Source organism: Cervus canadensis, chromosome 7 (assembly GCF_019320065.1).
Source record: "Cervus canadensis isolate Bull #8, Minnesota chromosome 7, ASM1932006v1, whole genome shotgun sequence".
NCBI classification, from domain to species: Eukaryota; Metazoa; Chordata; class Mammalia; order Artiodactyla; family Cervidae; genus Cervus; species Cervus canadensis.
In genome coordinates, this window is record NC_057392.1 from 69,202,796 (window position 1) to 69,215,035 (window position 12,240).

Here is a 12,240-nt window from a genome sequence, read left to right on the forward strand (position 1 = left end):
GTTAGGGGAAAATTTATTTTTTCTTTATACATCTGTATAGTATCAGCCTCTTAAGTAAATAGAAACTTGGATTACTTTTACAGAAGGACAGAGCAATGTTTGCAAAGAAAGAGAACTTTCTCTCAGGATGCCAATGAATTTGGCAGGCTGATTGTATTTATGCTTCAAGAAGAAATGTAGCCTAAGGTCTCTGAAGTACGTTGAAGCATGACTGCCTTAACCTCATATTCCTCCCACACCAAACGAGTTATTTTTTTTTTTTTACAATCAAGTTAGATTAAGGATCTTAGAGAAGTACAGTTGTGTTCTCATGGATCACACTTGTAAAGATAGCAAGTTGTATCATTATGACTTCCCCCAAAAGGTCTGATTTTTCTGATGCTTTTGGTTCTGAATGAGCCACACTTCATGTCAACAAAGAACCAGGGAAATTATTTATCCCCTAACAAAGACTAAAATAAAAGAGACCAGGGTGGGCACATCATAAATATTGTTGACTTAGAGAAAAAAGCAATAAAAATAGAAGAAAAAGAAAAGAAAGAACCAGGATGCCACAGTGTCTAGAGAAACTCTCCATAGTGAAGTCAATTTGTTAAAGCTAGCTTATATTTAGGGGCCTGCACGTGAAGTCGCTTCAGTTGTGTCCAACTCCTTGTGACCCCCCTGGACTATAGCCTGCCAGGCTCCTCCGTCCATGGGATTCTGCAGGCAAGAATACTGGAGGCAAGGGTACTGCCATCCCCTCCTCCAGGGGATCTTCCCAACCCAGGGATCAAACCTGCAACTCTTGTATCTCCTGCATTGGCAGGTGGGCTCTTTACCACTAACGCCACCTGACTTTCAACTAACTGTCTAAGCTTCTGTAATATGGTACAGCAGGAAAAAAAGAACATAACTATGAATTTGTCAATAAATGTACAATAAGATACAATCATCTGTTTGTCCAGTAACAAATATTTATTGTGTACTCTGTGTCAGGCTCTGAATATGTAGCAGTGAATTAGGCATACAAGGTTCATTCTCTCAGGGAGCTTATATTCTGGTGTGAAAAGGGAGATTTAAATGAAACATATACATATACTAATATATATGAGTAAATATAACTGTGATAAGTGGTATAGTGAGATTTAAAAGATATATGACTGGGCTAGACTAGGCTAAGTCACCTAATCGTGTCTGACTCTTTGCAACCCTAAGGACCGTAGACTGCCAGGTTCTCTGCATGGGATTCTCCAATATGACCGGGGGAGTTACTTTAATTAGAGAAGATTTCTTTGGGAACAGACATTTAAGCTATAATCTGAATAATGTGAAAAACACAATGAAGAGAACACTCATAGACCAACTAGTGCAAAGGCTCCAAGGTGGGAATGAACTTGTTAAAATAGCAGAACAAAATAAAAGCCAAGTGGCTGAAACAAAGTAGACAAAGCAGGAAATGCATGACGAATTTTCAGGTATAAGAGGTTTTTATTCTATTCTAGGTGTTGTGGGCAGCCATTTAAAGATTTAAAGCAAGAACATGGTGGGACCTGATTTTCATTTAGAAGGATGACTTAGCGCCTGTGTGCGAGAAAACAATTTCAGTAATCTAGGCAAGAAATTATGGGGTTGGAAAGTATCATCATGGGTATGGATAGAGGTGGACCTTTGAAAGAAAGTCAGTAGGACCTCATGATGGATTGGAAAATGAAGCTAAGTAAAAGAAAGGAAGGAAAGAAAACTCATAAGGTTCTGCTCTAGCCAATGGATATGGCGGCTTATACTGGAATGGGGAAGATTGGGTGATGGGTAACTGAAGATGAGATTTAAGAGACTTGTTTTGGGCTTTTGATGGTATTTGAAGCAACAGGATTGGACAAGATCACCTAACCAGACAATGCAGATGGAGAAAAAAAGCAGCCCCAGCTATCGGGTGTAACAGAAGAGGAAGGGCCAGCCTAGGAGATCAAGAATGAGTGGTCAGTGAAGTAATAGGAAAATAAGAACTGCAAGGTGCTGTAGAAGGGGAGAAGATGATGTTCCACTAATGAGAGTGTCACCAGTTAAGAGTACTGCCAAGAGGTCTGGCAGATGAGATACTCAGCAACGTGAAAGCCACTGATGACCTTTGTCAGGGCAATCTTAATGGAGTAGGAAAGAGTGAAGTCTGCAGAGATTGGATTGGGGAAGAAAATATGTGATGAAAAAGTGGAGACAGAGAATATAAAAAGCTCTTTTCAGTCCTGTTGCAGCGGAGGGGAGCAGCAGTATGGGATGGCAGCAGGAAGGAGGTGTGGAGGCAAGAAAGTTTGTTTGCTTTTCCTTAAAGTGTTGCTAGATCTGTGTGGACATTAATGGATTAAGCAAGAGAGGAAGTGACAATTGCAGAAGCACAGTGGTTGAGAGGTTTAGAGACACAGGATTGAGACAGAAGTGTTTAATCTTTGAAAGAGTGGAGGCATGTTCAAGGAGGCCCCATGTGGAATTACCTCACTTCTTCTCTTAGGTGCCATTACATCAATTATCTCATTTGATTCTCACATGATTCTCCTGTATCCAATCATCCCCATTTCTGGAAGAGGAAAATAATGTTTAGAGAGGTTGGATAATTTCTCCTAGAACACACAGTCTATAAATAATATATCTAGAATTCAAAGTTTTTGTGCAACTCCAAACTGAATGCTCTCTCCACTGTAATGCCATGAACAATGAAGGCACCTTTCAATGCTCTCTGATGCAACACAGCAAATGTTCACAATGTACCAGGTACAAAGAAGCATAGTTGCTTTGAGGCCATTATTACCATTTGGTGACTCTGTGACCAGCAAATGGTTTGTCAATTTAAAGTCTGGAATCCCCCACTCATATGGAAGTGTAGTGCCCACATTATTTTTTCAGAATTTAATGACTTCTGGAATATAACAGGATCATACGTATCCTTGCAACTAATGATCTTATTAAAAATGTCTAATGCCTCTCTCAACAAATCTGCTTCATATACTTGTTAGCCATAAATTGGCAATTAATTCTTTTTCCATTTAATAGAAAGTCCACCCAAGAAAACAGTGGTAAAATTGAACACCCTGTTACTCAGTTTTGAAAAAAATGTTTTTTAAAGTAGAGAAAGTATAAATCCCAATCAATGGTGGTGAAATGAGGAGGAATTTATTATTCTATGGTTCAAAAGTCATGGAATTTGACATCAAATGTCCCAAGTTTAAGTTATAGGTCTAAATTATCTTGGTGATCCCTCAAGTTGTTTAATCACTTGCTTTCCTCATTAGTAAAATAAGGGTAATAATATTTATGCAAAAAAGTTGTGAGAAACAAATGGAATAATCCAGTGAGATAAGCTTGTACACTGGGAATAACTGTTGGGTGCTATTATTATTCAGATAACACTACACAGTATGTTTTATTTTGTGTTTCTTAATAAGCATTGTGAGCCCAATTCATTCTCCCTCCCGATTAATGGTGAACTATTCCTTAAGATTACTTGGCTAAAAGAGAAGAAAAATTGCCTATATAGGAACACCTCTCATTCTGCCTTTTCCAAAACCAAATCTCCTCAACTGCATGTCTCCTGTTCCCACAGAAGCATGTTCATTATTGCTACCATACTGCTCACCTCACCCATGCGCTCCTTTCAGTGACAAATACTGAGGACCTATTAGGTTCCAGACTCTGAAGGCACTAAATATCAGGATTAGACTCTTCTCAATGTTATGTGGCAGCCTGGATGGGAGGGGAGTTTGGGGGAGAAAGGATACACATATATATATGGCTGAGTCCCTTCACTGTCCCATCTGAAACTATCACATTGTTAATCAGCTTCCCAGGTGTGCTAGTGGTTCAGAACCTGCCTGCCAATGCAGGAGACACAGGAGACATGGGTTCAATCCCTGGGTCGGGAAGATTCCCTGGAGGAGGGCATGGCAACCCACTCCATTCTTGCCTGGAGAATCCCAGAGCCTGGTGGGCTCTAGTCCATAGGATCGCAAAGAGCTGGACAGGACTGAAATGACTTAGAGTGCACATACTCCAATACAAAATAAAAGTTAAAAAAAGGGGGGGGGGATTGTGATGCATTCTTGCCCCTTCAGCACATCACAGTCTTGTTAGACAATGTCTGCTCTATATAAAGTTATTTACCTATACATCCCTCCCTCCATCCTACACCCTCACCCCCAGTTATGAGTTCTAGAATGCCAAGAATCCTGTCTTGGTCATCCTTGGTTTCCTTTATAACACATAGCATGGTACATTTCTCTTGGTAGGTGTCCAATAGATTATTATTGAATCAAAGAAATATTCTGTAGTGTGCTTTTTAAAATATCAAGGTGTACTAGTGGACTAACAGGCAAGATGCTTTTCCTTATAATGTCTCTCTTACATTTAACAGCAAGTTAAAATTAGATCCTTTCTCTTTTTTTTAAAGAAAGAAAACCATAGCAACTGTGATGTTGAATGTTTCAGAGAGCAAATTTTTAAGTATTCTCTTTTTCTGAATTGCCCGTGTTTAAGCTGCTGATTTCAATCAAAATGCTAATAAATAATTTGTCATACTAACAGCCATGTAAACCATTGATTGTATCCATGAAGTGATAGAATCTCCCACATAAAACAGAATGCTTAATTAAATGCTCTCAGAAAAAATAAATGTGTTGAAAATCCACCGAATAAATTTTCAACGGTTACCCTCTGGAAATGATTGAACATTAACCTTTGTTTCTAGTACCTGCATTTATTATAAAACCTTCAAGATTGTTCTGTTTCATATCAATATTTGCTGGAGATTTTTTTTAAGACATGGCCTCTATGAGGAAATCAATTTTACAGTCTTCTAAATGAAAGAATGGGCATTTTTACAGAATGTTATCAGTGAATACTTCTTTGATATACATAATGATTATCTAATAGTTTTCTCTAAATGTATTTTTATTGAAATAATGATTGAAATGTAACTCAGTGCCTTAGGAACACTGACTAATGTCATGTTAATCAACTTGAGTACTAAAAAAAAACCTGAAGAGGTTGATAGTTTAAATCTAGTTGGTAGATGATTCACTTGAACTATCAAAGAAGAAAATGTACTTTACCCAGGACCAAATTTAAAACAAAACCAAACAAAATCTAGCAAAACCACCTCAGAAACAACTCTTAGAAAGCTAAACCAAACCTTTAAAAAAATCTAATTTATTTCCCTTAAAATTTTTAAATTAGTCTTTGATTCACAGAATCCATACTGCTCAACATCTGTTGAATGCCTGCTCTATGAAAAGCACTGAACTAATGTCAAGATAAGCACATTTCTATTTTTAGGGGGCTTGGTGGAAGAAGTAAGTCATTCACATATAACCATAATGTAGAAAATAGGACTGTAAATGCTGTTGTTACCCTGAGGAGGGAGGGATGGAAAACTTCTGGCTAGGTTTGGACAGGTAGAATGAGACAAGAACAGGGAAATGGAAAATTCTTAGCAGAGAGACTGAAAACAAGTATCTTTTTTGGAAGTAACAAGAAGTTCAGCTTGACTACAGAGCAGTTTGCAGAAGGTGTGCTAAATAAGTCTGGTAACACACATTGAGCTAGCTGGTAAAAGGCCTTAAATTCCAGATTATTTAAATGGTGTTGTATATTTAAAAAAAAAAAGAAAAGCTGTAAGTGAACAGTTTCATAACACTTTTGTAGACATGCAACAATTTTTATAAAGAATCGGCTCTAAATCTGAAGCTGAAGTCACCTGATTTAGAACAACACTGAAAAATATTGGTTGGGTTTGGCCATACTTTTTCAGCCTGACAAAAGGTCACTTTTAGACATTAGGATATTTATTCTTGGTTTTTGTGGGGACCTGAATTATGTGTTTCTTGGGCAAATTTGGGATGTTTACTCTTCCAGATGTTTGAAAATGTCACACATATTTTCCTTCTGATTGCTGTATATGCCATGTACATTTCTTCCTCCTCTGTTGTTGTTTGGGGCTTCCCTGGTGGCTCAGATGGTAAAGCATCTTCCTGCAATGCAGGAGACCTGGGGTTCGATCCCTGGGTTGGGAAGATCCCCTGGAGAAGGAAATGGCAGCCCACTCCAGTACTCTTGCCTGGAAAATTCCGTGGACGAAGGAGCCTGGTAGGCTACAGTGCATGGGGTCACAAAGAGTCGGACGCAACTGAGTGACTTCACTTTCTTTTCTTTCTTTCTGTCTGTTGTTGTTGTAAAAAACTGCATTGAAGAACAAAACTGTGATCTTTATAGAGACATTTAAGGACCGATGAGGAAATACTCAGAAGCCTGTTTCTTGAAAAAACAATCAAACTTTCTTGCAAAGTAAAAAGTTACATAGTTGGATTGGCGATGCAGACAACTGACAGGAAGACTGGGGCAGGGGGATTTGAAGGAAAAGAGGTGGAGGGAGAGAGGGAAGGAGGGAGAAAGAGAGAACAGTTATCTTCTATAAGAAGTGGTTGTAAAGATAAGTTTATGTATTCAAGAGGTGAAATAAATGCAGAAGAGATGGGTAATGCTGCTGTAGACACTAAAAATTACTAGCCACAACCAACTACAGATAATCTCACATATTTTAGCTACTATGCTTGAAGTAGAGAGAGTTTAGAAAAGATACCCAGGAGATACTATGAACATTTTTAAATAGCTTAAAATTTGAAATAGCCCATATTTCCTCTTTATATATTTGAAGCTGATTGTAAGAATGAATATGAATCAGAGAGCCTTAAAATCAGGTATTTTGAGCTTTAAACAAGTTTTAAGGACATCACATCTCTTTTGCTTTGCAGATAGTACTGGACAAGAGAGGAACACAAATATAATTTCTATAGTATTGGTAAGAAACAAGCTGTTTGGAACTTAGCCACCTTGTGGTATATAAATCTTACTCAAATTTTTATAAAGCCCTTAAAAAATCATATAATGTATGTATGGCATTGGAGTTTTGCTACTTCCATTTCTATAGCTTTACTACTGAAAGAAGCTTGTTGGTACAGATGTATATCTTGAGTCTTCATCCACTGGAGATCTTAATTCAAGGACTGAAGCTAACTTTTCTCAAACCAAAGCATATGTGGCATAAAAGAGCAAATAAAGATAGAGTGATGGTAAAGAGTTTTTCCCTCGCTACCCTGAGTAGCCACATTAGTGGTTCAAAAGATATACTGGATACCAACAATGAAATCAAGAGAGGAAAAGAAAACAGGGCCTTTACTGAATGCAGTAACACTGTGATGATGGGTTGAATGATGCCCAGCCATAACCATCTCCTTCAATACTGAGTATAACACAGACTGGCAAAATTTTTAATCTTTTAGGTGTTTTCTCCCACATAGACACAATGTACTAATACATCAGTACAAATCACTGGGGAAATATTTTTCTAGTGTTTAACTTCTGCAAATTAACATTCAAGAGAGCGGGTATTGGAATTACTTGAAATCCAATCTTTCCTATAAGATAATTTGGATCATCACAGTAGATGTTTTGATGTGTCCACATTTGACCTGAACCATTTCTGATGACCCAAGTTCAGTGTGGTAGGGAGGAGGAAAGTGCCTCAAAGGTTACAGTCATATATACAGTTTTGTATCTTCCTACACTTTTCCAAGAATTACTGTTATCAAAGTTCAGGATCATTTTAAAGGTTTTCTGGGGCATATCTGTCTTTCAAGCAAACAAATGAAAATAATCAACATCAATCAACATCTTATGATTAACAAAATCATAAGACTTGAGAAGCTAGTCAAGACTTTATCTTGAGTCAGGCAATGACCCTGTAGTAGTTGAAAAGAAGCAAGAATGTTAGCTTTTATTTCATTATTATCTTATCATACTTGGCTCTTCTTTCTTACATTTTCTCTTCTCTTTGTGTTCTAAGTCTCCTATTAGGTATCCTAAACAACAGCATGCCTTAGAGGAAGTACTCCAGACCAGGAGTTAGTGACTGGAAGTCCCAGGCAGGAAATAGCGATCCAGGTTCTCCTAATGACCAACAGCATGACTCATATAAAGCAACTTAATATTTCTGTCCCTTAGTTTCCTTGAAAAATTTGTTCCTTATTCCTATTTATACTACAGAATTATTTCCAGAACAGGATACAATAGGTGAAAGAGTCTTAAAAATAGATACCAACCAAACTATACCATTACTAGTTTAACACATTTTATATTTTGAAACTAATCTAGAAGCAGAAATAGTATCAGAAATCTTTGAATCAAATAACTGTTAGTTATATTTTTTGAACCTCTGTAACTTAAGAAAATATCTCATCTTCATATACTATGATACTGATACCATTGCTACCAAAATATGAATACAATAGACTCAAGTTCAATCTGCGGCTCCTTTTAAAGATAGGGTGAACGCCATGTTCTTCTGCTTTCAAGTCCATGCCAAATAATAGTTACCTTTAAAGCTGTTTAAATTTGAGATTCCCATTAATAAGAGGAGAAACAAACTGAGGAAACGTTGTGCTCATAACATTTCTGGAAGCCTTTCAGAGGGGGCAGCTGTGGTTTCTTTAGACTCCCAAGTCTATTATGCAGGTTAGCAGTATATTTTATAATGAGTTCTAGACCACCTGCCTTCCTGAGGAAATTAAGATCAAGATAGATTTTTTTTTTTTAGGTCTTAGTGGTTATGTATAAGGTTTTCCTATTCAATGAGTTTGAGGACCCCATAAAAGTATTCCTTCAGTGTTGTTCAGCTATAGATGATTATTTTTAAAGACATTGTCTAAATGGGTTTTCAACAAATTCTTGGGGAATTTTGAGACTGAAACATATACTTCTCTAGTAAAACAGTCAGCAGATGATGTCTATACAGTTTTAGTTTAAGGTGATAAATACCTACAATGAATCAAACAGCATCTTCAATGAGTCTAACTATAGTCTGACTAAAACCATTGGAATTTCAAAATTTTGTTTTAATTGTTTTTCTTATTCTCACCCCCTTACAGGTGTTTTAAGGGGCAATCAGTGGATTCAGGAAGCAGTAGGAGCTTGGAGAATACAATAAATAGGGTCTTGTTCCAAAGATAAACACAAGCAACAAAATGTCCACTTTAGCAAACCCACCCAGCACCGTGGAAATGCCACAAGAGATTAAGAAAAGCTGTGGAGACAAACAGGTAGAAATCACAGTTGAAAGAATAAAAATGGCAAAGTGTCTCAAAGAAAAACAAAGCAATGATTTAGAGAAAGTGGCCTTTAAACGGAAGGCAGAAGGTGACGAAAAGCCGGCTGGAAAGAAAGAGGCAAAGATAATAGAACTTGACAGTCTGTTGATCACCATGCCCCTGCCTCATATCCCCTTAAAGAATGTCATGGATGTGGAGGTGAAGTTGGTCTACGTTGATGAAGAGAACGTGAGCTATGAGTTTGTAGAGTGCGACCCGTCCGCTGGGAATCGGCCAACATGCCGAGCTGCTGAAATAGTGGACCCTTTGCATGGACCTGATTTCAGCGTTCTGCCTCAGATTGACAAATGGCTTCAGGTAGCCTTAAAGGATGCCAGTTCTTGCTATAGACAGAAGAAATATGCCGTGGCAGCAGGACAGTTCAGAACAGCACTGGAGGTATGGGGTAAGAGAAAACATAGATTGGTGACAGTAAGCTGTGAAAGGGAAAGTTGTGATTACTGTGAGCCCCTCTGATCATACTGTAATGAAAATACAGTATGAAAATATTGAATATCAGGACTTTTCAGTCCTCAGTTTATACCAATACAATGTGCCTGCAAATTAATATGCCTGTGTGTACTTGACATATAGAAATCAGCCCAAAAGCATATTTCATGCTTTTTCCCTAACTAACACTGCAGTGAAATGGTAACATATATTAAAATGCAGTTGGTTTTGCAATTTCAGTGTACACCTATAAAAGCCTTAAAGTTTCAATACAGTAGTAGTGGGTAGAATATAGATTCCCTAGAAATAGGCAGTTAATGAGTATACATATTATCCCCTTTTGATATGTAGTCTTCATGATTAAACATAACCATCTTACTTTTAGCATGGGCTGATAATTTATGCATAATACTGATTAAAAACAAAATAACACCATTTCACCTTACCATCAAACTTCACTTCCCTTCCCCTGCTAGTGAGCTTTATGAATAATTATTTTTCTCTCTGTAAGCAGGTAAGTTGATCAATATTTTGGCATAAAGATTTAACCCATGGGCTAAAATAGATGTAAGAATAAAACACAAAAAAAGGTCACAGGAAGAAATGCACCATCTTGTGACTCACTGAACTTATAAAAGGACCAAAGTGTGCAGCCAGAACTCCCATTGGCTTGGCAATATTGGTGACTGCATATTAATTAAAAAAATTTTTTTTCAATGCATTTTATATATGCCTGGTGGCCACTGGAGATATAAAAAATGAGTTAAGACATGGTAGCTTCCCTCTAACAGTCTGTGAGGGAGACAAACCAGTAAATAGCTAAATGAAAATGGTTTTAAGGCATGACTATTCCACCATGGAACCAGGGCCATGTGCAGGAGTCAAATGTGAGATTTTGTGATGAAGATTTAAAGAGTAAAGTGTTACTTCCACACTTAGTCAAAGGTTAAAAGTGACTACATCTACAATGAGTTATTAATGAACAATACAAGAAAATGTGCCCCTAAATATTGAAAAAGAAAACGTAGGCACAAAAAAGAAGGCCCAAAGAGACATGAAGTGATGAGGTAGCATACAAACAGATGCATCTATAAATTAAGGGTCATTTACACAAGTGAAGAGTGATACAGTATGTAAACTTTTGAACTATGTAAAAAGTGCCCCCAAATTATTTTCAAAGCACTGAGAACCCTCTGCTGTTCTTTCAGCTAAAGACCAGAAGCTATTGACTGTGGAAAGGAAGCTAAGTGTAGACTCCAGGAAGAACCATGGGCACTTCTGCTAGGACTATTTTCAGCTGAAAATTTTTTAGGGGGAAGGACAGGCTTAAAGATGTAATTCTATTATTACAGGGTTAAAGGTGTAATTTTTTCCTTTCCAGATAAAGGAAAAGAATAATTTTGGCAATGGGGGATAAAAGGCATAAAACAAGAAAGAACATAAACTTCAAATTAAGTCTAGTTAGAGAAGCAAAAGGTATTTGCATTAACTAGAAGAAAATATCCATTTTTTCCCCATAAATCCCAGTGTTCAAAATTGTAAAATTTGAGTCAGGTTTTAATGACCCCAAGATGTGTAATTGTACTGGAATATGCTTAAGTGTTTTGACTCTGTTGTGCATATCCTCTGTCTCTGCCTTGCCCTCTGTCTCTCTCTTTTTCCCCTCTACCTCCCCCTCTCTCAAGGATTTTTAGGGAAGTGTTCGATGCTGACACTAATTACTGGTAATTAACAAAGGTAATTATTTTGAGACCAAAACTTAGCTTAGACATCTGGCCTAGCTTTTGTCTAATTATCCTGGGAGTTAACTTTTGAAATCTTACCTAGAATGTCTCTTAATAAACCACAGTTACTAGGAATAGGAAAGATATTTCACCTTTTTAACTCTCCTCTCCTGAATTTAACTTCTATTGAATTTAATTGCTTCCATACTGAGTGTTCTCAGGTATTACTTCATGCATCTGTTGCTTTTCCTTAGGTCCTACCATGACTGAGATAGGATGAATGTCAGAGACCAAGGCATAATGATAAGGATCACACCTGAAAGATAGATGCATCAATGAATATTTCAGTGTGTGAAGTCAGAATTACATTTGGCTGCAAATGACAAAAACCCAAAATACCTGTGTCCAAAGCAAGAGAGTTGTTGTTTGTTTTCACATAAATGTTAGGTAGTCAAGGACTGGTACAGTATGGTCGTCAGGTACTAGATTCTATTTTGTTCCTAAAGACGTGGCTGTGACCTCAGGATCCAAAATGACAGCTCCTGTTGGTTTTATCATGCCCACCTTCTAACCAGCCAGGAAAGGGCAAAAGGAAGGAAGGAGTCACATTGTGTCCTTCTAAGCACACTTCAAGGGAAGTTGCACATACCATTTCCATTTTTTTTATATTGACCCAAATTTGGTCATGTGGCTGCACAGACCTACAAGAAATGCTGAGAAGTACCGTTTTGATTCCCAATGGCCCTAACATTCAGGGGTCCTATTACTGATAAAGAAGGGAAGACTGGACATGGCTATTGAAGGATAACTAGCAACTCTCCTGTGAGTGATTATTATATGGGGGGGGGGGGGGCGGCGGGCACTGTGAGGTATACAAAATGCTTGGCAACTGAGTG

At 37.6% G+C, this 12,240-nt stretch overlaps 1 protein-coding gene across 1 annotated transcript in view; it reads left to right on the forward strand.

Annotated features, from left to right (window-relative positions):
- The window catches only part of SPATA16 (spermatogenesis associated 16), a 257,934-nt gene that overhangs the window by 14,081 nt on the left and 231,613 nt on the right, over positions 1 to 12,240 (forward strand). Inside the window, exon 2 of the mRNA XM_043474134.1 lies at positions 8,952 to 9,569. Coding sequence (XP_043330069.1) covers positions 9,048 to 9,569 — 522 coding nt within the window. The 5' untranslated portion in view covers positions 8,952 to 9,047. The remainder of the gene's footprint in view (positions 1 to 8,951; positions 9,570 to 12,240) is intronic.